Raw genomic sequence first — 26,518 nt, 5'->3', positions numbered from 1 at the left:
GGTAACAAGAGCGAAACTCCGTCCCCAAAAAAAAAATAAATAAAATAAATAAAAAATGGACTGTGGCATTTTATAAAAAGTTAAATTAGGACAGAAAAAGAAAAATAAACCTATGGAAAATAAAATGTGTTAGTTCTGAGGAATACACTGTCTTTGACCATTAAACTCTCAACAGTGTCCTAAAAGCCAGAATAAAAGAAAGATGGTAGATTACAACATTCTTATTACTCGGCAGAAGCAAGCATTACATCTACACAAAAATCTTCATAAACTTGAATGCTAGTTAATTCAAGAGTTCTGGATAATTTTATCTTCTATTATAATAATAACTAAATGTATACGTAGCATAAACCTGTTTCAACCTCAGTATGAGGATATTTCTTTGTTTTTTGTTTTTGTTTTTTTTGGAGACAGAGTTGCTCTGTCGCCCAGGCTGGAGTGCAGTGGTACAGTCTTGGCTCACTGCAACCTCCACCTCCCGGGTTTAAGCAATTCTCCTGTCTCAGCCTCCCAAGTAGCTGGGACCACAGGTGCACGCTGCCATGCCCTTTTGTGTGTGTGTGTTTTAGTAAAGATGAGTTTCACTGTGTTGCCCAGGCTGGTCTCCATCTCCTGAGTTCAGGCAAACCACCCGCTTCGGTCTCCCAAAGTGCTGGGATTACAGGCATGAGCCACCGTGACCAGCCAGTGTGATAATATTTCTTAAATACATTTGTTGTATGCATAATGATCACTGCTACTTTATAATCCAGAATTCTACAATGTTTCTGAGCAATAATTCCATCAGAGGGACAGTAAAAGAGCATTTAGTCATTTATCCTCTCGGGTTATCCATTCCCTTACTATGAAAATGAGGAATTAGATACAGTGATTTCTACATATGTGGACAATGTATAGGAAATAGGACTAGATCCGTTTAGAATCAAAACAGACCCCAAAGACTTTCTACTTTCTGTAACTTCCTGATGTCAAACTTACAAGCATGATTATTTTATTGCCCTTTGTTCACTTTTCTCCCCACATCATTTACCCTTGTCACAAATATTCTTCATTGCCCTTCTCCCTCGTTTTCCTGAGTCTACCTCATTTACTCTCCTAGCCTCCATTTTGCACTCACCTTCTGTTGAAATACAGTGCTCGAAGATTGATTTTTTTTTTTTTTTTTTTTTTTTTTTTTTGAGACGGAGTTTTCGCTCTTGTTACCCAGGCTGGAGTGCAATGGCGCGATCTCGGCTCACCGCAACCTCCGCCTCCTGGGTTCAGGCAATTCTCCTGCCTCAGCCTCCTGAGTAGCTGGGATTACAGGCACGCGCCACCATGCCCAGCTAATTTTTTGTAGTTTTAGTGGAGACGGGGTTTCACCACGTTGACCAGGATGGTCTCGATCTCTTGACCTCGTGATCCACCCGCCTCGGCCTCCCAAAGTGCTGGGATTACAGGCTTGAGCCACCGCGCCCGGCCCGAAGATTGATTTTTTATAGCTGCCTGCAACTGATGAACTGTGTACCGTCATCCTTTAGTTATTAATCAATCTTTCTAAAAATGGACCGTGGTATGTACCTCGTTTAGTGTACATGGGGGATTGGTTCCAGGACCCCTCACAGATAGCAATATTTACAATGCTCAAGTCTCTTGATATAAAATGGTATAGAATTTGTATATAACTTATGCAGATCCTCCCACATACTTTAGATAATCTTTACATTACTTATGATACCTAATACAATGTAAATGCTATGTAAGTAACTGTCATCCTGCATTCTTTTTATCTGTATCACTTTTTAGTGTTATTTGTCTTTTCTTCCAAATAATTTCAATCCACAGTTGGCTGAATTCTTGGATGCAGAATCCATAGATATGGATGGCTGACTACATTTTCTGATAGTCTTTCTCAAAACACACATACACACACTCCACACACAGTTCATTAAAAAGTTCAGTTAATTCAAATTTGCTATTTTTAAATTTTTTAAATTATTATTATTTTAGAGACTGGGTCTCACTCTGTTACCCATGCCAGAGTGCGGTGGCATGATCATAGTTCACTGCAGCCTCCAACTCCCAGGCTCAAGTGATCCTCCTGCCTCAGCCTCCTGAGTAGCTGGGACTACGGGCACACACACCACCATGCTTGGCTAGATTTGCTGTATTTCAAAAAAAACTACATCTTTAAGGTTTTCTCTAAAATTAATGATTCCAACTTCTTTTATCTTCAATCATTTTACACTAATTTAGGGATTTAAGTTGCTTTTTTCTTTTTTAAGAGACAGAGTCGCTCTATCACCCGGGCTGGAGTGCAGTGGTACTATCACAGCTCACAGTAACCTCACACCTGGACACACGCAATCCTCTCACCTCGGTCTCCCGACTGACTAGCTGGCACTACAGGCACAAGTCTCTATGTCTGCCTAAATTTTAAATTTTTTTGTAGAGATGGGGTTTCACTATGTTGCCCAGACTAGTCTTGAACTCCTGGCCTCAAGTAATCCCACCTTGGCCTCCCAAAGAGCCTGAGATTACAGGTGTGAGCCACTGCACCCAGCCAAAGTTGCTATTTTCTAAATACATTTTATTATCATCACTTAAAAAAGCATATACTGTACTGAATAATTACAAAATAGTGAACAAGACTAAATAATCCAAATACTCAACTAAAGGGTTCTGGGTATGTAAATTATGATGGGATAGCACCATAACTAAGATTCCATTTGATATTGCTAGATGGAGGTCTGTATATTCATCATATGCAGTCTACTAGACACTGTAAACATTAAGATTTAGAATAAGCCATTCCTCATACAGTATTCCTTAAACTGCAAATTATATAACTCATCATGTAGTATGATTTCAAATTTCTTCAGTGGTTGGTCATTTTTGGTGCTCAGAATCAAACAAAACTCTAGATAAAGTCTCATCAGTCTGAAACTCAGCAGGGCTACCAACCTGCTCATTTTGGAGAGAAACTGCAGAACCCATTACACTAGCTGTACTGGCACCCACACTTGATTCACACTGAGTTTCCCATCAGTGAAAACTGTCCTTCTATCACTTCTCCCTCATTCCACACTTTATCATTGACTTTTCTGCACCTGAGTACAGGTCGGTGCTTCTTATTTGTAAAAGATGATTCACCATTCCAGTCAGTCAGGATTTATCTGGACTCTGATTCAATCAGTCAATTCCACAAATTCCTCCCAGGGTTGAGTCACTCACAAATTTTATCAGCATGCCATCAGCACCCTGAAGTTGTGAAGCTACTGAAAGGAACAAAGTCAGGGAAAGAGACACACAGCATATGAGCACAGACCTCTCTTCAGTCTGCCCGATTCTTTCAGTAGTAAATCAGGTTTTCATTTCACCTAACTGGATTGCCATCAGTCCATATCCATTTTGCCCACTAAGAGAAGTGGTAAAGCACATTTGCTAGCTAGAGAGGCAGACTTTGAAGCCAGATCACCTGGACTCAAATCTCAGCTCTCCCACTTACTAGCTCCATGGGGAAGTTCCTTAATTTCTTTATTACCCTGCTTCCACATCTGTAAAATGGGAATAGTACCTAATAATTCATTGGTTATGAGGATTAAGCTAGTTGGCATATGTAAAACATCCAAAACAGTACCTGGTATATAATAAATTTACTATAACAGCCGGGTTGGGTGGCTCACACCTATAATCCCAGCACTTTGAGAGGATGAAGTGGGTGGATTACAGGTCAGAAGTTCAAGACCAGCCTGAGTGAAACCCGATCTCTGCTAAAAATACAAAAATTAGCCAGGTGTGGTGGCACATGCCTGTAATCCCAGCTACTCGGGAGGCTGAGGCAGGAGAATCTCTTGAACTCGGGAGGCGGAGGTTGCAGTGAGCCGAGATCGCACCACTGCACTCCAGCCCAGGAGACACAGCAAGACTCCATCTCAAAATAAAATAAAATAAAAAATAAAAAATAAATTTGCTATATAATGACTACTGCAGGTACCTCCTGCCAGCATCCTTCTGATGCTGCCTAGTATAGGTCTTGCTTTCTTTCTGAACGGATCCTGTAGTCTAGTGGTCACTAGTTATGCCACCACGCCCAGCTAATTTTGTATTTTTAGTGGAGATGGAGTTTCACCATGTTGGCCAGACTGGTCTATAACTCCTGACCTCTGGTGATCCACACTTGCCTTGGCCTCCCAAAGTGCTGGGATTACAGGCATAAGCCAATGAGTTTCTTTAAAAATGCTCAGTAACCACTGGTAAGTAAAAATGTTGTTCAGGATCAATGTCAATAGAGGACAGACTGCACCTCTGGAAGAAAAGGAATCCATGTGTTTATTTCTAGGCCTCTTACATTTGCTACAAATCCTCAAACACTGCTTTAATCTAGCCTTTCCCTTGAAATACAACACATGCAGGCCAGGGCATATGATTCTGTTAGAACACCTGACACATCTCTTAAATGCCTTCATTTATCTTGAGCTTCGAGTCTTACAGATATTCATTCTGCCATTTCCAGTCTGACAATCATTTTCCTAACATAGCAGATGTAAAATCCAAATCAGAACAAAGTACTTAGGTTTCTGTTGTCTGCTGCCACTATGCCAGTAGACTGGGCAGAAAACCCAAATCTTTTTTATTCTTCTTGTTGTCTACATCTAACTCAAATAGTCCTTCCTGGTCTCCTTTACATTTCTATAAAGCCTACTTTCACTTGAGGGTTAATCTTTCCCTGTATTCTTAGTGGTCCATGCTGCTCTCTTCCAGTCACTTTTGATTTGGCATGCAATTTTCCATCTTCGGTAAATGTCCTTTTTACACCTGAGGTCATTGGAAACACTCCAGTACCCTTCTAAAATTCCTCCTTTATTCCTTTCTGGCTGCTTAGACTGTAAGCACTTTCTAAGACTCCTGAACTATTTTGCCATTAAAATAAAGTCTCGGCTGGGTGCTTTGGCTCACGTCTGTAATCCCAGCACTTTTGAGAGGTCAAGGTGGGTGGATAACTTGAGGCCAGGAGTTCAAGACCAGTGTGGTCAAAGTGATGAAACCGTGTCTCTACTAAATATACCAAAAAAATAGCTGGGCACGGTGTTGGGTGCCTGTAGTCCCAGATGCTTGGGAGGCTGACACACGAGAATCGCCTAAACTCGGGGACTAGAGGTTGCAGTGAATGGCAATTGCACTACTGCACTCCAGCCTAGGCAACAGAGTGAGACTCTGTCTCCAAAAAAGAAAAAAGTAAAGGGTCTATATTCATGGAATTTGAATTTTCTTCTTTGAATATCTGAAATTAATCTTCTAAATTAAAAAGTCAGCTGGGCACGGTGGCTCACACTTGTAATCCTAGCACTTTGGGAGGCCAAGGCGGGTGGATCACTTGAGGGCAGGAGTTTGAGACCAGCCTCGTCAACATGGTGAAACCTCATCTCTTCTAAAAATACAAAAATTAGCTGGGCGTGGTGGCGGGCACCTGTAATCCCAGCTACTCCGGAGGCTGTGGTGGGAGAATCACCTGAACCCGGGAGACGGAGGTTGCAGTCAGCTGAGATTGCACCACTGCACTCCAGCCTGGGCGACAGAGCAAAGCTCCATCTCAAAAAAAGGTAAATTTATTATATCCCTCATTCCATTTCTTGATTAGCACAGTTAAGGGTGGCAGAGAACTACTCTCTAAGGATTACCTAGGGTCTGAGTCATTTCAGAAGACTACACAGAATTTTCCACAGTTCCTAAAGGTGAAAGCTTTCCACGGTGAAATAAAAAATGGTCTATAGCCTTTTGGATGAAGTCAGGATGACATGTCAAAGCTTTGAGCTAAACAGCATACTGGAGTCCTACTATTTTACTGTTAAGACCCTGGATAAAGTCTTACAATGTGTAATTTATTCTTGGTCCACGTTTCAATTCTGCTCTGAAATAAGGTCACGAGAGAGATTTCCACAAATTTTGGTGAATTCTCTTATTTGTAAAGTTCTTCTGGGAAAGAAGTGGAGTAATTTATTCCAGGACTTGATTCACAAAGTCCAGATAAAGTCCACACTTTTGTCTATATCTCTTTTCCTAAACTCTTATTTTGGTTACTTTAGTGTGCCCTTTCATGTAACACCAATTCTCAGCATGTCAGAATCAGATTCCATGCCAACTTTACAGACATGAACAGGCCCTTGTATGGCCTAAATTCAGCTCCCACGAGCCACTGAGAGTCAGGATAATTCATTAGTTATGACAGTTTTTTAATTATTTCAATGTAAATCATCATTCTTTATCTTTTAAAAAACTGTCACCACATCCATTTTTTTTTTTTAATTTAGTTTTCCGCCAGGAGTTTAAATTCCTACATCTCCGCTTTTGCAAACCCTGCTCTTGACTCCTCCAAAGGACTTTTAAAAAACGTATTCTTAAGATCGTCCCCAAGACCACTGGAAAACTCAAAGCTAATTTTTAGACTGACTACTCAAGAGTGGTATACATATTCCCAAAACAAAATTATCTAGCCTGTGACCCTTAACGTTGCTTTTTGTAGGCCTTTGCGGAGGAAGCCGCAACAAATCAACCAACTTTAAAATGAAAGCTGGAGCTTTCATTTTAAAGCTCCAGCTTTAAATTGAAATTGTTTGACACTCATCTTTACAGCCTTCTGCATGATAATGGAGGGTGATGGGAAACGTATTCAAGAATGACATCCAGAAAGACACATTAACCAGACACTGCCGGTTGCTTACTAACATGTTTTATAGCCAGCTGGTTATCGGAGGGAACTAAAGAAGGATATACTGCAGGTGCACCAGGTAACCCTCCCAGCAGCCCGAGCCGCCGCCGCCGTCAGGGCAAGAAGGGCCGAGCAGGCCACAGTGCGCACGCGCGGCCCCGGCCTTTGTACTCCGGCTGGGCTTTAAAAGACCCCCCTGCGTGGGCGCGCTCGCCAGCTAGCCCACCCCGGCGCGAGGGGCGCGAGGGGAGCGAGGGAGGGGTGGCGCTGGCCCCAATTTTACCTGCCCGCGTTCTCCGCTTCCATTCCCCAAGGCCGCTGTTGCGGGCGGCTCCACCTGCCAGGCACACGGGCGGCCGGTGTCTGTAGTACCGCGTCGTACTCACTGCGGTAAGCCAACCCCAGAGACCTGGGCCCGATGGCTGGCAGTACTCGGACACTGCCTGGACTCAAGCTCCTCCCCTAGGCTTCTACCCTCCCCCACGGACCCCCTTTCCACACTGTACTTCCGCCTCCTCGGAGCCAAATCCCATGCGTACTGGCCTTCACGTGATGCAGGGCAGCCCAATCACGGTCACCCCCTTCTCGCTGGGCGCCCCAGCTCCGCCGCTTGGCCTTTCGGGAAGGGTGGAGGATCAGAACACCGGGACTAGGAGCGCTTCGCTGACGTCAGCTTTTGTCCCCAGTATTTTCGGGGGTCGGTGGACGCGTGGGCTATAGGGTGCTGTCCTTTGGGTGCTGTGTATATGGGGTGATGAGCCTTATCAGCATTATCTAGTCCTTTCTACCCCTAAATTTGCCCCGATTAAAGACTGTGTTGCATTATCAGGTAATGAGATGTGTGGGAAAGACTTTGGAAGTGGAAAACCTGGGCATCGAGGCCACTGTGCCATCCAGGGCCTCAGTTTCCGTAACGGTGAAATGTGGGTGAATGTAAGGCTACTATGTAAAATGTAAAGCTTTACATAAACCGTTCTCTGCATTACTTTGGATGTATGAGAATACTAACGTTTGACGTCTATAAGACAAGGTCCCATTCAAGCTTCACCTCCTATAACCTTACAGACTAACCCCTCTTTTTCGTCTCAGTAGTTCATAACCTTACAGACTAACCCCACTTTTATGTGGTTCTTACAGCTGACTTTTGTTTCATTAGTTCTCAATTTTCTGTCACTGGTGTTTGTACTTTATTAAGTAGCTCTTAATGGAAATAGGCTTTTGGGTTTTTCTAATTTGCAGGACGATGAAATGCATGGCTGCTGTGTTTTAGCTTTCCTGAGTTTATGCATGTAGTAACAGGTAACTCCAAACCTTCAATGGTTTACAGACAGAAGTTTATTTCTCGCTCACGTGACCTGTGAGCCGGAAGATTGGCTGTGGCTCTGTGCTCAGTGTGTTTTCTTCATTCTAGGATGTAGGAAAAGGCTCTCATGAGTAAATACAGAAAGGTTAATTTGTAGTATATCAGTTGTCTAAAGTTTAAATGAAACTTTTAGAACAGTACAGAACTTTTATGAATATCCTGACCATTAGTAGATACTACTCAGAACCTGGTACATGGTAAATATTCAATGAATATTTGTTGAATGAATGAAAAAAGCCCATCCTCTATGATTTTGCTAATGGCTCAGGACCATGATCTAGAAAAGTCTCAAAGCAGGTGGCTTGCCTCAGTTATTTCAAGGAGAGAATTCTGGTGAATGAAAGTGTGTGTGAAGAGCTGCAAACTTTTCTCAGGATGTCTGCATTCGGGGAATTACCTTGGGCAGCAAGGGCTTCCTTCACTGTGGGTTGCTGTGCTTCTGGGTCCTGCCAGCTCCATTCATAGCCTCAAGAGACCAGGGTCCTCTGCTCAGCCTTGCATGGCAAAAGAAAGTTTGTGAAAGGAGGCCAGGCAAGGTGGTTCATGCCTGTAACCCCAGCACTTTGGGAAGCCAAGGTAGGTGGATCACCTGAGGTCAGGAGTTCGAGACCCACGTGGCCAATGTGTTGAAACCCCATCTCTGCCACCTGTAGTCCCAGCACTAGGAAGGCTGAGGTGGGAGAATTGCTTGAACCCAAGAGGCAGCAGAGATTGCACCACTGCACTCCAGTCTGGGTGACAGAGTGAGACTACATCTCCAAAAAAAAGCTTATGTTAGGAGTTGGTGATTGAGCAGGACATGAACCTGAAAATGGTGAAGCAATTGCAGCAAACTGGCTTCTATCCTATCAGTATTTCTCTCTTAACATCCTGCATCTGAGTCTGGAAGACACATTTCTTCTGCTCTCAGCCTGGCCCACCAGAGCTTGGGGAAGCTGGGAGCTATGTTACTCTCCTATCTTTGCCATACGTGCCTCTACTTCAGAGAGACTTTATGTGATAGGACAAATGATAGGACAACTGCAAAAGACAAGTCAAGTCACTTCAGCTTGTTTCCTTTTGTCTTCTTTCTAATGCCTCCTCTCCCTTTCAGGAACCTAGTGAGCTTACTTCCCTATTAGCTAATGTTATGCCAGTTCATTACGTCTTGTTGTCAATAAGGTTTGCTACTGGGGAGGGTTTGTCCAACAGTAGATTTGTAAGTGCCAATGTCCTTACTGCATATAAGGGCCTTCAAGACCAGTAGCTCACAGCTATGAGAATTGGTGCTAAAGACAGTAGTTATGTTCAGAATAATAATGATAATGATGATGGTAGTCATTATAGCAGCCAACATTTATAGACCATTTAATATGTGCCATGGACTGCTCTAAGTACTTTGTATATATTAATTCATTTAATCCTTAACGAATTAATTATGAGTCAAGGTTGTATCTTAGTCTGTTTGGGCTGCTGTAACAAAATACCAAAAACTGGGTGGCTTATAGACAATCCACATTAATTTCTCAGAGTCCTAGAGGCTAGGAGGCTCAAGATCCGGGTGCCTGCAGATTCAGTGTCTGGTAAGTACACACTTTCTGGTTGATAGATGGTACCTTCTAGCTGTGTCTTCACGTGGTGGAAGGGAAGAGGCAGCTCTCTGGGCCTCTTTTATAAGGACACTAATTACATTCATGAGAGCTGTGTCCTCTTGGTCTAACCACCTCCCAAAGGCCTCCTAATAGCATCATATTGGTGATTAGGTTTCAACATAGGAACTGGTGTGGGGGGGGCATTGCATAAACGTTCAGTGCATTGTATATAGTTCAAGTCCAAAAGCTGTCTGCTGGAGAATTCCAGCATGCTCTGGGGAGGTCAGTCTTTTGCTTTATTAACACCTTCAACTGACTGGATGAGGCCCACTCACATTTTGGAGGGCAGTCAGTTTTACTCGAAGTCTACCTATTTAAATGTTAAATCTCATCCAAAAACACCCTCACAGAAACATCCAGAATGTTTGACCACACATCTGAGCATAACTGTCCAGCCTATTGGACTTCTAAAATTAATAGGTAGCTACTATTATTATCTACATTTTACAGGCAAAGAAACTGACATACAGGAGGTTCAGTGACTTGAGCAAGGTCACACAGCAATTAAGTGGCAGAGTCAAGATTGTTATTGTCAGGGCAGTGTGACACCAGATTCCACCCTCTCAGGGCTCTTTGAGAGTCTCAGCAGAGTGTGAGGAGGCAGAAGGACTTCAGGCAGAAGGATATTCAAAGCCTAAAGAGTCACCTACCATTGATAGCACTAAGTGCCAAATAAAACAAGAAAGCTTTCAAATCAATGACCTCAGCTTCCATCTTAAGAACTAGAGAATGAAGAGTAACTTAAACCAACATAAGCAAAATAAAAGAAATGATACTCAGTTTAAAACAATGAACTAGAAAACAAAAGAAAAATCAGTGCCACCAAACCTTGTATGTTGAGAAGATCAATAAAATTGATAAACTTCTAGTCAGGCTTAATAGAAAAAAGAGTGGAGACACAAACTAATAATATGAAAATGAAAGAAGTTACATATTTACAGATTCTATGTGTGTTAAAAGGATAATAGAAATATTTTGAACAATTACATTTGTATAACTTCAGCAACTTTGATGAAGTGGATGAATTCCCTAAGATACAAACTATCAAAGTTCACTCAAGAATAGATAACCTACATAGCCCTATATTTACTAAATAAATTTAACTTGGTTATGGTTTGGATGGCCACCTTTTCCAAATCTCATGTTGAATTGTAATACCCAATGTTGGAGGTGGGGGCTAGTGGGAAGTGTTTGAATCATGGGGGCAGATTTTTCGTGAATGGCTTAGCAACAACCCCTTGGTGATGAGAGTGTTCTCACTCTGAGTTCACACTAGATCTGGTTGTTTAAAAGTGTGTGGCAAGCCAGGTGCAGTGGCTCATGCCTGTAATCCCAGTACTTTGGGAGGCCAAGGTGGGTGGATGCCAAGGTGGGTGGGTCACGAGTTTAGGAGTTCGAGACCAGTCTGGCCAACATGGCAAAACCCCATCTCTACTAAAAATACAAAATTAGCCAGAGATGGTGATGTGTGCCTGTAATCTGGCTACTCAGGAAGCTGAGGCAGGAGAATCGCTTGAACTGAGGAGGTGGAGGTTGCAGTGAGATTGTACCACTGCACTCCAGCCTGGGCAACAAAGCAAGACTATCTCAAAAAAAAAGTGTGTGTCACCTCCCGGCTCTCTCGCTTCCACTCTCGCCTTGTGACGTGCTGCTCCCCCTTTACCTTCTTCTGTGGTTAGAGGCTTCCCAAAGCCCTCACCAGGAGCAGATTCTGGCACCGTGCTTCCTGTAAAGCCTGCAGAAGAACTATGAACCAAGCAAACCTCTTTTCTTTATAAATTACCCTGCCTTCGATATTTGTAGCAATGCAATGGACTAACACAAATTTGTAGTTAAAAACCTTCTTACAACAAAAACTCCAGGCCCATCTGGGTTCACCAATGAATTCTACCAGACAATTAAGGAAGAAATAAAACCAATCCTATCAAGATCTTTCAGAATATTGAAGAAAAATATTTTCCAACCCATTCTATAAGGGCAACATTATCTCATTACTAAAAGTATAAAAATATTGCAAGAAAAGAAGCTACAGATTAATGCTATTATTAACATAATTCTGAACAAAATTTATCAAATTGAATCCAACTGTATACTTATAATCCGGTAATATATAAAAGACAAAATTGAACAATAGAGTTTATCTGAGTAATACAAAATTGGTTTAACATTTGAAAATCAGTCTGTATAATTCATGACATTGATATATTTTTTTAAGTGTGATTATCTCCACAGATGCGGTTTAAGCATTTGACAAAATCCAGCATTCATTTGTAATAAAAACTTTCAGCAATCTAGGAACAGGATTGGGAACTTTCAAATGACATCTATTTAAAAAATGCCTTACTGTCCTTATTCATTGCTCAGCTGCTGGTTTATGTAGAAAATCCTATGGAACCTACAAAAAACCTAGTACAACTAATAAGTGAGCTTCACAATGTTGCAAGATAAAATACCAAGGAAGAGCAATTGCAGTTTATGTACTAACAGCAAACAATTAGAAAAAATACTATTCACAATAGCATAAAAAATATAAATATTTAAGGATAGAGCTGACAAAAGATATGCAAGACCTAGCCGGGAGTGGTGGCTCACGCCTGTAATCCCAGCACTTTGGGAGGCCGAGATGGGTGGATCAGGAGGTCAGGATATCAAGACCACCCTGGCTAACACAGTGAAACCCCATCTCTACTTAAAAAAAAAAAAAAAATTAGCCAGGTGTGGTGGCATGCACCTGTAGTCCCAGCTACAAGGGAGGCTGAGGCAGGAGAATCGCTTGAACTCAGGAGGCAGAGGTTGCAGTGAGCTGAGATTGAGCCATTGCACTCCAGCCAGGGTCACAAGTGAGACTCCATCTCAAAAGAAAAAAAAAAAAAGATATGCAAGACCTGTATAAAAAGTATAAAGCATTGCTGATAGAAATTAGGTAAGAAGTAAATAAGTACATGGATATATTGTATTCATGGATCAGAAGACTAGTATTGTGATGATGTCTAAAGATTCAATATGATGCTAACCAAAATCTAGGTAAGCATTTTTGGGTAGAAATTGACAAAACAATTCTAAAATTTATATGGAAATGCAAAGATGTAGAATAACCAAAGTTGGGAGAGCTAATACTGCCTGACTTAAGATTTATTATAAGGCTACAGTAATCAAGACAGGGTCGTTCGGGCACAGTGACTCATGCCTGTAACCCCAGGACTTTGTGAGGGCAAGGCTGGTGGATCACCCACGGCCAGGAGTTTGAGACCAGCCTCGGCAACATGGTGAAACCCTGACTACTAAAAAATACAAAAATTAGCCAGACATGGTGGCACATGCCTGTAGAGAATCACTTGAACCCAGGAGGTGGAGGTTGCAGTGAGCCGAGATCATGCCATTACACTCCAGCCTGGGTGACAGAGCGAGGCTCTGTCTTAAGAAAAAAAAAAAAAGGAGCATTCTTGGCTTCGCCCAGGAAATAAATAATTCAAGAGTGAGCTGGTTGTAGAAGAAAACAGCTTTATTGAGGCAGCAGTGTTACAGCTCTAAGACTCTTCCTGCAGAGCAAGGATTTCCTGTAGGCATGTGCTCATCAGAGTAGCAGCTCAGAGGCAGTTCTGCAGTCATATTTATACCCACTTCTAATTATATGCAAATAAAGGGGCTGATTATGCAGAAATTTCTAGAAAAAGGGAGGTAACTTTTGGGTGGTAGCGTCTTGGGTGTTGCCATGGCAAAGCTAAATTGACATGGTACACTAGGTGGTGTGTTTTATGGAGAAGCGCTTCCACCTCTTCCCTGTTTAGCTAGTCCTCAATCTGGTCCTGTGCCAAGCTCCACCTTGGGAGTCAAGTCCCGCCTCCTGCCTCACCTATATCTCATGCCATATAAAAAACCAAAATGGATCATTTTAAATGTAAAACCCAAAGCTGTAAAACTTCTAGAAGAAAATATAGAAGATCTCTTAAATCTCTGTTCTAGCAAACTAATATTGGTTCATGTGCTCATGTATATGTAAATCTTAAATTATGTGAACTATTAAATAGATCCTATTGTACTGTGAAAAAAAAAAGAAAATATAGAAGATAATATTTATGACCCTGGATTATATTTTTGAAATATAATACAAAAGGGAAAGTTAATAAATTGTACTTTATTAAAATTAAAAACTTCTCTCCAAGAGCTATTAATGAAAAGCAGTAAAGTGGGAGAAAATATTTCCAAATCATATCTGATAAAGGATTTGTGTCCAGAACATAGAACACTCAAAACCCATAAGAAAACAACTCAATTTTAAAAATGGGCAAAAGATTTGAACAGATACATCATCGAAGAAAGTAGAAGCACAAGAAAATATGGTCATTTGTCATTTAACAACAGGGATGTATTCTGAGAAATGTCACTAGGTGATTTTGTCATTGTGAAAACATTATAGAGTGTACTTACACAAACCTAGATGGTACAGCCTACTATATACCTAGGCTATATTGTATGGCCTGTTGTTCCTAGGCTACAAACCTGTTCAGCATGTTACCATAGTGAATACTGTAGGCAATTGTAACTCAATGGTAAGTAGGTATCTAAACATAGAAAAGGTACAGAAAAAATACAGTATTAGGCTGGTGATGGTGGCTGACGCCTATAATCTCAGCACTTTGGGAGGCTGAGGCATGTGGATCTCCTGAGCTCAGGAGTTCGAGACCACACTGGGCAACATGGCAAAACCTCATCTCTACTAAAATACAAAGAAAACTTAGCCAGGTGTGGTGGCAGGTGCCTGTAGTCCCAGCTCTTTGGGAGGCTGAGGCAGGAGAATTGCTTGAACCTGGCAGGTGGAAGTTTCAGTGAGCCAAGATTGAGCCACTGCACTCCAGCCTGAGTGACAGAGCAAGACTCTGTCTCAAAACAACAACAAAAAAACCAAACAGTATTAAAAAAAAATGTAGCAGTCACTTACCATGAGTGGAGCTTGCAGGACTGCAAGTTGCTCTAGGTGTCAGTGAGTGCTGAGTGAACATGAAGGGCTAGGACATTACAGTACTGTAGACTTTCTCAACACTGTATACCTAGGCTACACTAAGTTTAATTAAAAAGTATTTTTCTTTCTTCAATAATATATTAACCTTAGCTTTCTGTAATTTTATAGACTTTTAAATTTTTTAATCTTTTTGACTTTTTTTGTAATGACACTTATCCTAAAACTTGAACACACTATACAGCTGTAAAAAATTTATTATATCTTTATAAGCCTTTTTTCTTTTTAATTTTTTTACTTTTAAAAAGTTTGTTAAAAACTAAGACAGAAACACATTAGCCTAGGCCCACACAGGGTCAGGATCATCAACATCACTGTCTTCCACCTCCACATCTTGTCCCACTGGAAAGTCTTCAAGGGCAGTAACCCACAAGGAGTCATCATCTCCCATGATAACAATGCTTTCCGGAGTACCTTCTGAAGGATCTGGCCGAGGATGTTTTAGAGTTAACTTTTTTTTTTTTTTTAAATGAATAAAAGGAGTACACTATAAAATAACCACAAAAGTATAGTAAATATACTAGTAACAAAATTGATTATCAAGTATTATGTAGTATACATGATTGTATGTGGTATATTTTTAGATGACTGGCAGCACAGTAAGTGTATTTACAACAGCGTCACCACAAACACGTGTTTGACAGTTATGATGTCATTAGGCTATAGGATTTTTTCAGCTTCATTGTAATTTTATGGGGCTAGTGGGTCATGTATGTGGTCCATTGACTGAAATGTTATGCAGCATATGACTGTATAAGCACATGAATGTCTGTGATCCATTTAAAATTTAAATATGGTGTGGGGTATGTGTCCAGGTTTTGTATGTTTTTTTTTTTTCTCATGAAAATATCTGAGTCATTAGCCATGAGGAAATGTAAATTAAAACCAAAATGAGAAACCATTACCAACATATTAGAATGCTAAAATAAAAAAGACTGACCAGAGCAGATGTTGGTGAGGATGTGAAGGAACTGGATGGGGATGTCTTATACGTCTCATACACTACTGATGGGAATGTAAAATTGTACAGCTCAGCTGGGTGTGGTGGCTCACACCTGTAATCCCAGCTCTTTCAGAACCTAAGGTGGGTGGTTCACATGAGGTCAGGAGTTCCAAGACCACCCTGGCCAAAGTGGTGAAACCCCATCTCTACTAAAAAAAATACAAAAATTAGCCAGGCGTGGTGGTGCCAGCCTTTAATTCCAGCTATTCAGGAGGCTGAGGCAGGAGAATCGCTTGAACTTGGGAGGCAGAGGTTGCAGTGAGTCAATATCACGCCACTGCACTTCATCCTGGGTGACAGAGTGAGACTCCATCTCAGGAAAAAAAAAAAAAAAAAAAAAAAAAAAGCTGGATGTGGTGGCTTACGCCTGTAATCCCAACACTTTGGGAGGCTGAAGTGGGTGGATCACCTGAGGTCAGGAGTTCGAGGCCAGCCTGGCCAACATGGCGAAATCCTGTGGGAGAATCGCTGGAACCCAGGAGGCAGAGGCTGCAGTGAGCCGAGATTGTGCCACTGCACTCCAGTCTGGACAACAGACTGAGACTCCATCTCAAAAAAATAAATACAATAAAAAGGAAAACATAATAAAATTGTATAGCTACTTTGGAGATTCATTTGGCAATTTCTTAAAAAGTTAAATATAAAAAAATAAATTTAACTTTTATTTCTTAAAAAGTTAAATATAAAAGAAATTTAACTTTTATTTCTTAAAAAGTTAAATATATACCATATGCTCTAGTAATTCTTCTCCTAGACATGTACTTAATAAAAATGGAAGCATATGTTCTCAGAAAGACTTCTATACCAGTCTTTCTGTTATACTTACTGTTCATAGTAGCTTTGTATCTGTCAGTGTCAACCTAAAATAACCAAAAGGTCAGAATCTAACTTAAAGAGGGTTTATTCAAGCACAAAGAGTGAGAATGTATCACCCAGAAACACTGACTCCAAAGGAATCGAGTCAGCGTTCTGAAGTAAGAAACTGAAGATTTCATTCATACAGGCAGAGACAGGAGTTTTTAGCAGGATTGCAATACTTTTCATACAAGATTGGCACAAAGAGCAATTTGGTTGGTTATACGCAGTGTTTCTTTCTGTGAAAGGTGCATTTAACATTTTTTACAGAGGGTGTAACGCTCGGGTTTTCTGTTACCTGGTCTCAGCAAAGCAGGACAATAAAGGGCAAATTAATCTATAACAAGGGTCATTAAGGCAGGAGGTTTTTGTCATTGGCATCATTTTTTTCTAGTAATATAGAACAAGAAAAATAAGAAAGTGAGTTAATATATAATCTGAGAACAGAAGTTGTAATCATATGTGACTGAGATTAGTCACATCTCTCTCAAGGCTTACAGTGGCTTTTTTTGGTTCCACCATCTTTTAAATTTTATTTATTTTCACACCGACAACTAGCAACAACCAGAATGTTCACCAATAAGTGAATAGATAAACCAATTATAGTTTTAACCCACCTAGCAATAAAGAGTGAAATACTGAGACATGCAACAACGTGGATGAATCTCAAAAGAACTGTGCTGCATGAAATAAGCAACACAAAAAATAGTACATACTGTATAATTCTATTTATGTAACAGTCCAGAAAATGCAAACTCATTTATAGTGACAGAAAGCAGATCTGTGATTACCCAGGGAAATGAGGCCGTGGAGGAGGGAGGGAGTAGAAAGAAGCACTAAGAAACTTGAGGGTCATGGGTATGTTCATTATCTTGATTGTGGTAATGGTCTCACGTATGTCAAATATATTGTATACTTTAAATATGTGCAGTTTATTGTATGTCCAATATACCTCCATAAAACTCTTTAAAAATATGAATATCATGGGCCGGGTATGGTGGCTCATGCCTGTAATCCTAGCACTTTGAGAGGCTGAGGCGGGCAGATTGCCTGAGTTCACGAGTTCGTGACCAGCCTGGGCAACAAGGTGAAACCCAGTCTCTACTAAAATACAAAAAATTAGCCCGGCGTGGCAGCGTGTGCCTGTAGTCCCAGCTACTCGGGAGACTGAGGCAGGAGAATTGCTTGAACCCGGGAGGTGGAGATTGCCGTGAGCCGAGATTATGCCAGTGCACTCCAGCCTGGGCGACAAGAGCGAGACACCGTCTCAAATAAATAAGTATTATGAGTATTGTGATTTGTCGTACATACAAGTTTAATCCTTCAGAATTCAGCCTTGCCCTTTTTTTTTTTTTGAGATGGAGTCTTGTTTCGTTGCCCAGGCTGGAGTGCAGTGGCGCTATCTCAGCTCACTGAAACCTCTGCCTCCTGGGTTCAAGAGATTCCGCCGCTTAAGCCTCCAGAGTAGCTGGGATTACAGGTGCCTGCCACTATGCCCAGCTAATTTTTGTATTTTGTATTTTTTTTTTTTTTTTTTTTTTTTGAGTAGCTGGGATTACAGGCGCCTACCACCACACCAGGCCAATTTTTTGGATTTTTAGTGGAGATGGGGTCTTGCCATGTTGGGCAGGCTGGTCTCGAACTTCTGGCCTCAAGCGATCCACCCGCCTCGGCCTCCCAAAGTGTTGGGATTACAGGCGTGAGCCATGGAGCCAGGCCCTTGCACTAACCTTTTACTTTAAAATCAATCCATGATCACAACAATCTAAAAATGCCTGGATTAAATTATGTCGGTTTCAAATTTCCCCTTTCCCAGTAGCACCAGGTCATAAGGACACAGCTGTGTGGATGTGACTCTATTTCGGGTATCCAAAGACGCCAGATACAGGGACAATGAGTGCCTTTAACTTCGCTCACTGGAGGGTGACCTCCCTTAAAAGCACGCAAATGCTCAAAGTGTGACTCCACCCCTTCTATAAAAGTGGTAAAGGCGTGCAATTTCATTTGTGTACACGAAAGAACAAACGATGTAATAATAGTACACGGCCTGGCCTTAGACTCCACATCTGCCAGGAAAATTTAACTATAGGGAGGGTGATGGAGGCGCTGGAAGCCCGGGCCTGAGAAAGTGTGAAAATTGCTTAAAAAAAAAAAAAGTCACTGGCTTTCTCCCAGCGTCCCACTTCCGCAGGGGTCACGTGCCCGCGCCGGCAGCGCTCCCGCTTTCCTGTCCGCTGCGGCCCCGGGTCCCTGTACTTTGGGTCCGGTCCGCTTGCTGTCTGCTCGGTCCACTCCGTCAGCCCTTAGACCCGCTGCTCAGGACTCCTGCAGTTCCCGGTAAAGTTTCTTCCAGGGCGTGTGCATAGGGGCAGAGGGGAGTGAAGTCCACAGTTCCAATTTTAGTGTATGTGCTGTAGAAGCGAGCTCTTGTCCACAGTTCCCCTTCTAATAGAGGTAGAAGGGACGCGGGGAAACCACCTGGCGTCGCTCTTCCGATTGCTGAGCAAGAGCGCCCTTTAATGCCGCAGGCCGGCGCCCTTCACTGGTAAACGACTGGGGCCGGGCCTCGGCCTGGAAGAGGCGTTAGTCCTCTCCGTGACCTCAGGTCGTAAATGAGGACACCGAAGCTCGGGGTTGGGCGAGAACCCAGGTGTCGTGAGCGCGCACCTCCCGCACCCCTCCCTCCGCAGTGTATCTCGGGTCCAGCGCTCACTGGAGCGCCTCAGCCCCGACTCGGTGTAGTCGTGAGCTGAAACCTTTGACACCACCCCTTCCCTCCCCGTCCAGCCCACCGACCATGCCCGCGGGCGTGCCCACGTCCACCTACGTGAAAATGCTCGCAGCCAGCCTCCTGGCCATGTGCGCAGGGGCAGAAGTGGTGCACAGGTACTACCGACCAGACCTGGTGAGTGCGGGAGGGCTCATATTTTCTTTATGAGCCAAATACACCTCTTTTCTTGGTAAATTACCCAGGCTTAGGCATTCATTTATAGCAATGCAAATGCCCCCGGACCACTCCATTTCTTTGGGGCAGCAAAAGTGATCTTAAACGAAATTAGGATCACATTTGCCCTGGGCCCAAAACCTTTGGATGGCATCCCATTGCATCGAGGGCAATGCATGGCCTGTGAGGTCTTACACAGTCTGGCCGCTGCCTACGTGTGGCCCATCTGCTACCATTTGACCACTTCTTCCTCCTGTTAACATTCACGCCTGCTTCCTTGCTGTTTCTTAAACTCATTAAACTTGTCCCCATTTCAGGGCCATTCTTTTTCTTATCCTTGGCATGCTCCCACCGCCCCCCACAATTTCGCTTGGTTTCCTTCTTCAAAACTTCAAGTCTTAGCTCAGGTCTCTTCTTCAGCAATGAGGGTCCCTAGGCTACCTCCCAAAGAATTCTTCCTCTGCGATTTGTCTCATCCTTTGTTTCCATAGAGCACTTGTCTGCAGTTTGCAGTTGTTTTGTTTATTTATTTCTTTGTTAGTTTGCTTCAGTAGAATGTAAGCTCCAGACTCTGTCTGGTTCACTCTTGTATCTCAACTGCTTGGAATGTAGCAGACACTCAATAAATACTTGTTGAATGAAGGATGAGTGAATATAGGCATTTAAAGGAGGGAGAAATTTAAATTGATTTTAATAAGCATTCATTGAATTAGGAACTGGAATTAAAGGTTCTTTTCAGGAATTATAGTCATGGGGAGGTGGAGATGAGAGTATGGTGCAAATAATTACAAGAATGCTGTTATGTCATAGGCGTGAATAGTGGGTTGGAGCACAGCGTTGGGAGCAGTCATTTCTGTGTGGACTCTGCCTGGACAGGTAACACAGAAAATCAACCATTTGGGTTTCTTTTTTAAGAGTTTTTTTTGGAAAAATAATTTTTAAAAAATTAGAGGCAGTTCTCATTCTCTTGCCCAAGTTGGAGTGCGATGGTGCAATCAGAGCTCACTGCAGCCTCACATTTCTGGGCTCAATCAATCCTCCTGCCTTAGCCTCCTAAGTAGCTGGGATGACAAATGTGCACCATCACACCTGGCTAGTTTTAAAATTTTTTGTAGAGATTGGTCTCTACAAAAATTTTTTTTGTTGGCTGGTCTCCAACTCCTGACTTCAAGCAGTCCCCACCTTGGCCTCCATAAGTGCTGGGATTACAGGTGTGAGCCACTGTGACTGGCTCTATTCGTATTTGCACTTGTGTTTTATTTTTATTTTTTGAGACTGTCTCACTCTGTCGCCCAGGCTGGAGTGCAGTGGCATGATCTCAGCTCACTGCAACCTCTGCCCTCCAGGTTCAAGCAAATCTCATGCCTCAGCCTCCTGAATAGTTGGGATTTCAGGCACACATTACCGTGCATGGCTAATTTTTTTTCTATTTTTTAGTACAGACAGGGTTTCACTGTGTTGGACTGGCTGGTCTTGAGCTCCTGGCCCCAGGTGATCTGCCCATCGCTGCCTCCCGCAGTGCTGGGGTTACAGGCATGCCTGGCCCATTTGTATTTTTGATATCAGTTAATTGTCATTACAATTTTGAAAAATAGGTTCAGAAAAGTGAAGGTGATTTCTCAAGGTCACACCGCTTAATGAGACATTGATTTAAGGATCTGAATCCCAAGCTTTCTGTTTGGTATGTCTCTTTTTTGCTCCTATTCATAAAATAATTCAGTACCCTTGTAAAACACTCAAATTGAATTTAAGTATGTAGAGTAAAAAGTGAAAATCCCCTCTTATAACCCCCTTTCTCCCATCTACTCCCCACATGTAACTACTGTTTCTTGTTTGGTGTATATCCTTCACTACCTCTCACGGTTGTTGAATGCCCACTGATATGGTTTGGGTATTTGACCCCTCCAGATTGCATGCTGAAATGTGATCCCCAGTGTTGGAAGTAGGACCTGGTGGGAGGTATTTGGGTCATGGGGATGAATCCCTCATGAATGGCTTGGTGCCCTCCCTGTGGTGATGAGTGAGTTCTCACTTTACTAGTTCATGAGAGCTGATTGTTTAGAAGAGCCTGGCCTCTCTGTCTCACTCCCTCTCTTGCCATGTGTCACTCCTGCTCCTACTTTGCCTTCTGTCATGAGTTAAAGCTTTCTGAGGCCTCACCAAAAGCTGGACCAATGCTGGTGCCATGCTTGTACAGTCTGCAGAACCATGAGCCAAATACACCTGTTTTCTTTATAAATTACCCAGCCCCAGGTATTCCTTTATAGCAGTGCAACATGGACTAATGCATCTGTGCATGCATGTGCACACACAGTTTGTGGAATGTCTTTCCTTCATGTGAATAGGAGTTCATGTACACATTTCTCTGCAGCTTCCCTGTTTTGGTTAACATCTACATAAATAGACATTTGTGTATATTAAATCTTCCTTTTAACTATTGCATAGTATTTCATAATATAGCTATGACATATATTATTTGATCAATCCCTTATTGACATTTAGGTAGTATGTAGTTTTTGTATAGACAATGCTGCAAGAGCTCTTTCTTATCACTTCAGAGTGCTTCTCTTTTAAAAAGGGTTCTATTGAGCATCAAGGATACCTAGTGGACACAAAGTGACAAGAACCTTTCACAGAAATGCAGTTTAGTCTATAGCTTGTGCAGGAATAGACATAAGGCAGGCCTTGCAAAAGAAGGAATGCCTGTGATTTGACCTTGGGAAGTTGACGTTTGATTCACCCATTTCATTATAATTGGGAGTGTGCAAGGGTTGTTACAGCAGCAGCTACCTGTACCTTGGGAGGAGATAGAATGAAGCCACAGTCTTTGGAAGGGCCATACTGAAGAGTCTCAGGCCACCTCAGTTTGATTGGGTAGTGACATTGGCAATGGGATATCTATATAGGAACTTGAAGGCCCAGGTGGCTGGCTGTGTATAGGAAGCAGTGTGCTGTATTAACATTTATATGTTCTTTACCTATGTCTTTTGGTATTGCTCCAGCAATTACTGTCACTATTGTCAACCATAACAAAGCTGGATCACAAGTCTTTCAGTCTGAGAGCTGGAAGGTCTGGGCAGAGTCAAGAGCAGAGGAGACCATGATGACTGCCTAGACTTGTGCTCAGTGCTGTCTTGGGGAGAACTGCTACAGTTGCTTTGTTTAGTTGTCCAGCTCAGCTCATCAGAATAGCAAAGGAGATGACTCTGTTCTAGTTCAAGTTGAAGGCTAGGAGTCGTCCTTAATTCCTCTCTCATACTGTACATATCAGCAAATCCCACTTGATTAACCTGAAAAGTACATCCAGATGTGCCTGCTTCTCCCCACCTCTGTTGCTACTACCCAGTTCAATCCACTGTCAGTCAGCTTTCACCTGTTATTATAATAGCTTTCTGACCTGTCTTCTGCCTTCCACTCTTGCTCTCCTATGGTCTATTCTCAACAAAGCCACCATTGTCATCTTTGTCCACTTGAGTAAGGCCATGCCACTCTTCTCCAGAACTCTCCAGTGCCTTCCCATTTCAGAGTAGAAAACACTGGAGACTTTATCTCCCCACTCCCTTTTTTCTCTGCCCTTGTCTCTTCCTAACCTCTCCTTGAATACATTGTACCAGCTATACTGACAGCCTTGCTTCTCCTTGAACGTGAAGGCACACTCCTGCCTTAGGTCCTCTGTACTTGTGGTTCCATCTGCCTGAAATGCTCCTAGGTAACTGCATGGCTGGCTCCCTCATCCTCCTTCATGTCTTTTCCTGAAGTCATCTTCTGAACACCAGTAAGCACACAGAAAGATGCTCAGCATCATTAGCCACTAGACAAAGGCAAATCAAAACCACAGTGAAACACCACATCATATCTGCTACAATGGTTATAGTAAAACAGATCATAACAAGTGTTGTCAAGGATGTGAAGAAATTGGAAGCCTCATGCATTGCTGATGGGAATATAAAATGGTGCAGTGGCTTCAGAAAAGCCTGGTAGTTCCTCAAGCAGTTAAACATAGAATTACCGGCTGGGGGCAATGGCTCATGCCTGTAATCCCAGCACTTTGGGAGACAGAGGCAGGCAGATCACCTGAGGTTGGGAGTTCGAGACCAGCCTGACCAACATGGAGATACCCTGTCTCTACTTAAAAAAATACAGAATTAGCCATGCATGGTGCCGCATGCCTGTAATCCCAGCCACTTGGGAGGCTGAGGCAGGAGAATTGCTTGAACCCGGGAGGCGGAGGTTGCAGTGAGCTGAGATCGCACCATTGCACTTCAGCCTGGGCAACAAGAGTGAAACTCTGTCTCAAAAAAACAAACAAAAAAAGCCCATGGAGTTACCATATGATGCAGCAATTCCTTTTTTAGGTTTATACCCAATAAACATGAAACACATATCCACATGAAACTTGTATATGAATGTTCAGAGCAGTGTTACTCATAATATCCAAAAGGTGGAAAATCCAAATACCTATTAGCTGATGAGTGGATAGATGGTGTATCCATACAATGGAGCATTATTCAGTAATAAAAAATGAAATACTGATCCAAGCTACAACATGGATGAACCTTGAAAACATTATGCTGCATGAAAGAAGCCAGTCACAGAGGGCCACATATTATATGATTCCATTTATATAAAATATCCAGAACAGGCAAATCTATTTAGATCAACCAGAGGTTCTCATGATAAAGATTTATCATTGATTGAGTACCATGCAGGGAGATTTTTTGTTATGTTTTACTCTTTAAAGTCTTTCAGGTTACATTGAATTACAGCCTAAGTAAGGGTTAGACATCTATGTTTTTTGTTTTGTTCTTTTGCAGACAATACCTGAAATTCCACCGAAGCGTGGAGAACTCAAAACAGAGCTTTTGGGGCTGAAAGAAAGAAAACACAAACCTCAAGTTTCTCAACAGGAGGAACTTAAATAACTATGCCAAGAATTCTGCAAATAACATTCTAAGTCTTAAATTTGTGTTTCTTAATTTATTGCATCAAACTACTTGTCCTTAAGCACTTAGTCCAATGCTAACTGCAAGAGGAGGTGCTCAGTGGACGTTTAACTGATATGCTGAAATATATACTTCCTGAAAACTGCCAAAGCACATATCAGCTTCATGAATATGGTTTGGAAGATGTTTAGTCTTGAATATAATGTGAAATAGAATATTTATAAGTCCATTATATGGGTTGTCTTTATTTCATATATATTAAAAAAATCATGTAAAACTGGTTTCATTAATTGAATTTGCTAAGTGGAGTTATTTCTCATTGCTAAACTGATATTTTCAAATTCTGAATCTCTACTAACTTTAGTAAATGAACATCAAAGTGGTGAGCTTTGATAATATGTTTTATGGATACAAAATCATTATCACCTTATCACTCTCTAAAATGAAAGGCCTGGGGCATTGCTCACCTTTTGTGTGAAGAAAAGACCTGCCCTTTAGGGCCAGTTTGTGCTTAAGGGGAGGATAGACCATCACTTAGTGGACGTTTTAGAAGCACCGCATACCTTCCTTTTACAGGTACAGAGTAAGTGGTTTGGCTACTGCTACTGAGGGAAAGAGTCATGATTTGAATCTGAGTCTCCGGTAAAATAATGGCTTCATGAAGGTGAAAAATCAGTTTTATGGTTATTAAAGTAAAAATTTACCTCGAGTAAAAATGCCATCTTTATTTCATTAAGTGCTGGTTCTAAATGACTTCCATTAAGATACATTTTCTTCCTTTTTTGAGTTGATCCCCATTGTGAAAAATATACATTGTAGTGGTCATGGAAATGCGCCATCCGGACTCCCTAAGGAAGGCTTGTTGCCCTAGCGTCAGGCATGCCAGCAGCTTTCAATGGCCGGTTTCTGGAAGGATTGCCTTGGCTGTGGTGGTCTTGCTCAAAGCCATGCCTCCTGAAGGGGCCCAAATCCAGTGACTGTTGGAGGTGAGAGTAGAAAAGGCCTGGTCCCTTCAGCACATGAGTGGGTGGGCAACTCTGATGGACCCACCACAACTCCCTCTGGGCTTTATAGACACTGTCTTTGGATCTGCGTTACAGCTCAACTTCTCCCTCTGCTCAGTCCCGTTTCCTTCCACAGGTGTTGATCCAAGGGTGCGCCTTAATAAACACAGTCCCCCACCCCACCCCACCCCCCCACCACTAAACTGCACTTGAGTGTTTCTTGGAGAAACAAATCTGTAACATACACGCATTAAAAATTAAAAGCAGTACAATATTACCCCCTACTAATGATGTTTTTTAACTTAAAGACCAAGATAGACCAGTTGCAACCTGTTTGGTAATTAAATTAGGCCAGTTAAACAGTTTTTGTGCAAAATAGGTATGGTTGAGCTGTTTATTTTCACCGAAAATTGAGGGAGTATGATGGTTTCCTGCTGCGAACAACAGAAATTTAGAAACTGTAATTGTAGGATTCTGAGGAGCAAAAGTGTCAAGATATCACTAATTCATTGTGATCTGATGGCTTTGATTTCTACAAGTATATCATAGCAATATTAACAATGGTAATGCATAGTGGCCCCAAAATGGGAAACATTACAAGTAGCAATTAATACAAGCCTATATCATGAAAGGAAGCTATACCTTAATTATACCATGTTTCTGTAACTGAGCTGCCATTCTACTATAAAGGGAAAAGCAGGGTGGTTTTCAGAAGATATATACTCTAGTAGGGAGGCTGGTAATGATTATTGCAAACTAATTCTAGAAAAATACCTTAAGGTAGAGAGTAGGGAAGCCTGATCAGGAGTAGTGCATAGAGGAGTACTAGATCATCAGAAAAACTGTAGTCTCTAATGAAACTCTGTAGTACATAAATTAATTTTGCAAAATTTTCTAATACACACATCATCCTTGAATATACAGCTAAGACATCTCTCTCTAGCCCATTGTAAAAACAACAAAAACTTAAGACTACCATTTCAGTTGGCTGTAACAAACTAGTGAAATTAAAAAATTGTCCCCTAAACAAGAGTACATTTTCTTTTTTTTTTTTTTGAGATGGAATTTCA

At 41.9% G+C, this 26,518-nt stretch overlaps 2 protein-coding genes across 4 annotated transcripts in view; one reads left to right on the top strand and one right to left on the bottom strand.

Annotated features, from left to right (window-relative positions):
- Positions 1-7,212, bottom strand: part of TDG (thymine DNA glycosylase) — a 24,293-nt gene extending 17,081 nt beyond the window's left edge. For both annotated transcript variants that reach the window (XM_037742814.1, XM_017540371.2), the window contains exon 1: positions 6,972-7,212. In XM_037742814.1, the coding sequence (XP_037598742.1) occupies positions 6,972-6,994 (23 nt within the window). In that variant the 5' untranslated portion in view covers positions 6,995-7,212. The remainder of the gene's footprint in view (positions 1-6,971) is intronic.
- An 11,544-nt stretch (positions 7,213-18,756) lies between these two features.
- On the top strand, positions 18,757-25,160 carry CUNH12orf73 (chromosome unknown C12orf73 homolog). 2 transcript variants are annotated; one of them, XM_017540356.2, is made up of 3 exons: positions 18,757-18,894; positions 19,345-19,462; positions 24,316-25,160. In XM_017540356.2, exons 2-3 carry the CDS (start codon positions 19,355-19,357, stop codon positions 24,421-24,423), a joined length of 216 nt encoding a protein of 71 aa, XP_017395845.1. In that variant the 5' UTR covers positions 18,757-18,894; positions 19,345-19,354; the 3' UTR covers positions 24,424-25,160. The 2 variants fall into 2 exon arrangements, with proteins under 2 accessions (XP_017395845.1, XP_017395837.1); XM_017540348.2 differs by lacking the exon at positions 18,757-18,894 and adding an exon at positions 18,901-19,207.
- The last annotated feature ends 1,358 nt before the right edge of the window (positions 25,161-26,518 follow it).

This window comes from Cebus imitator, unplaced genomic scaffold (assembly GCF_001604975.1).
Source record: "Cebus imitator isolate Cc_AM_T3 unplaced genomic scaffold, Cebus_imitator-1.0 Scaffold8, whole genome shotgun sequence".
In the NCBI taxonomy this organism is placed as follows: Eukaryota; Metazoa; Chordata; class Mammalia; order Primates; family Cebidae; genus Cebus; species Cebus imitator.
The sequence above is the reverse complement of the archived record's forward strand: the minus strand, read 5'-3'. Positions and strand labels throughout refer to the sequence as shown.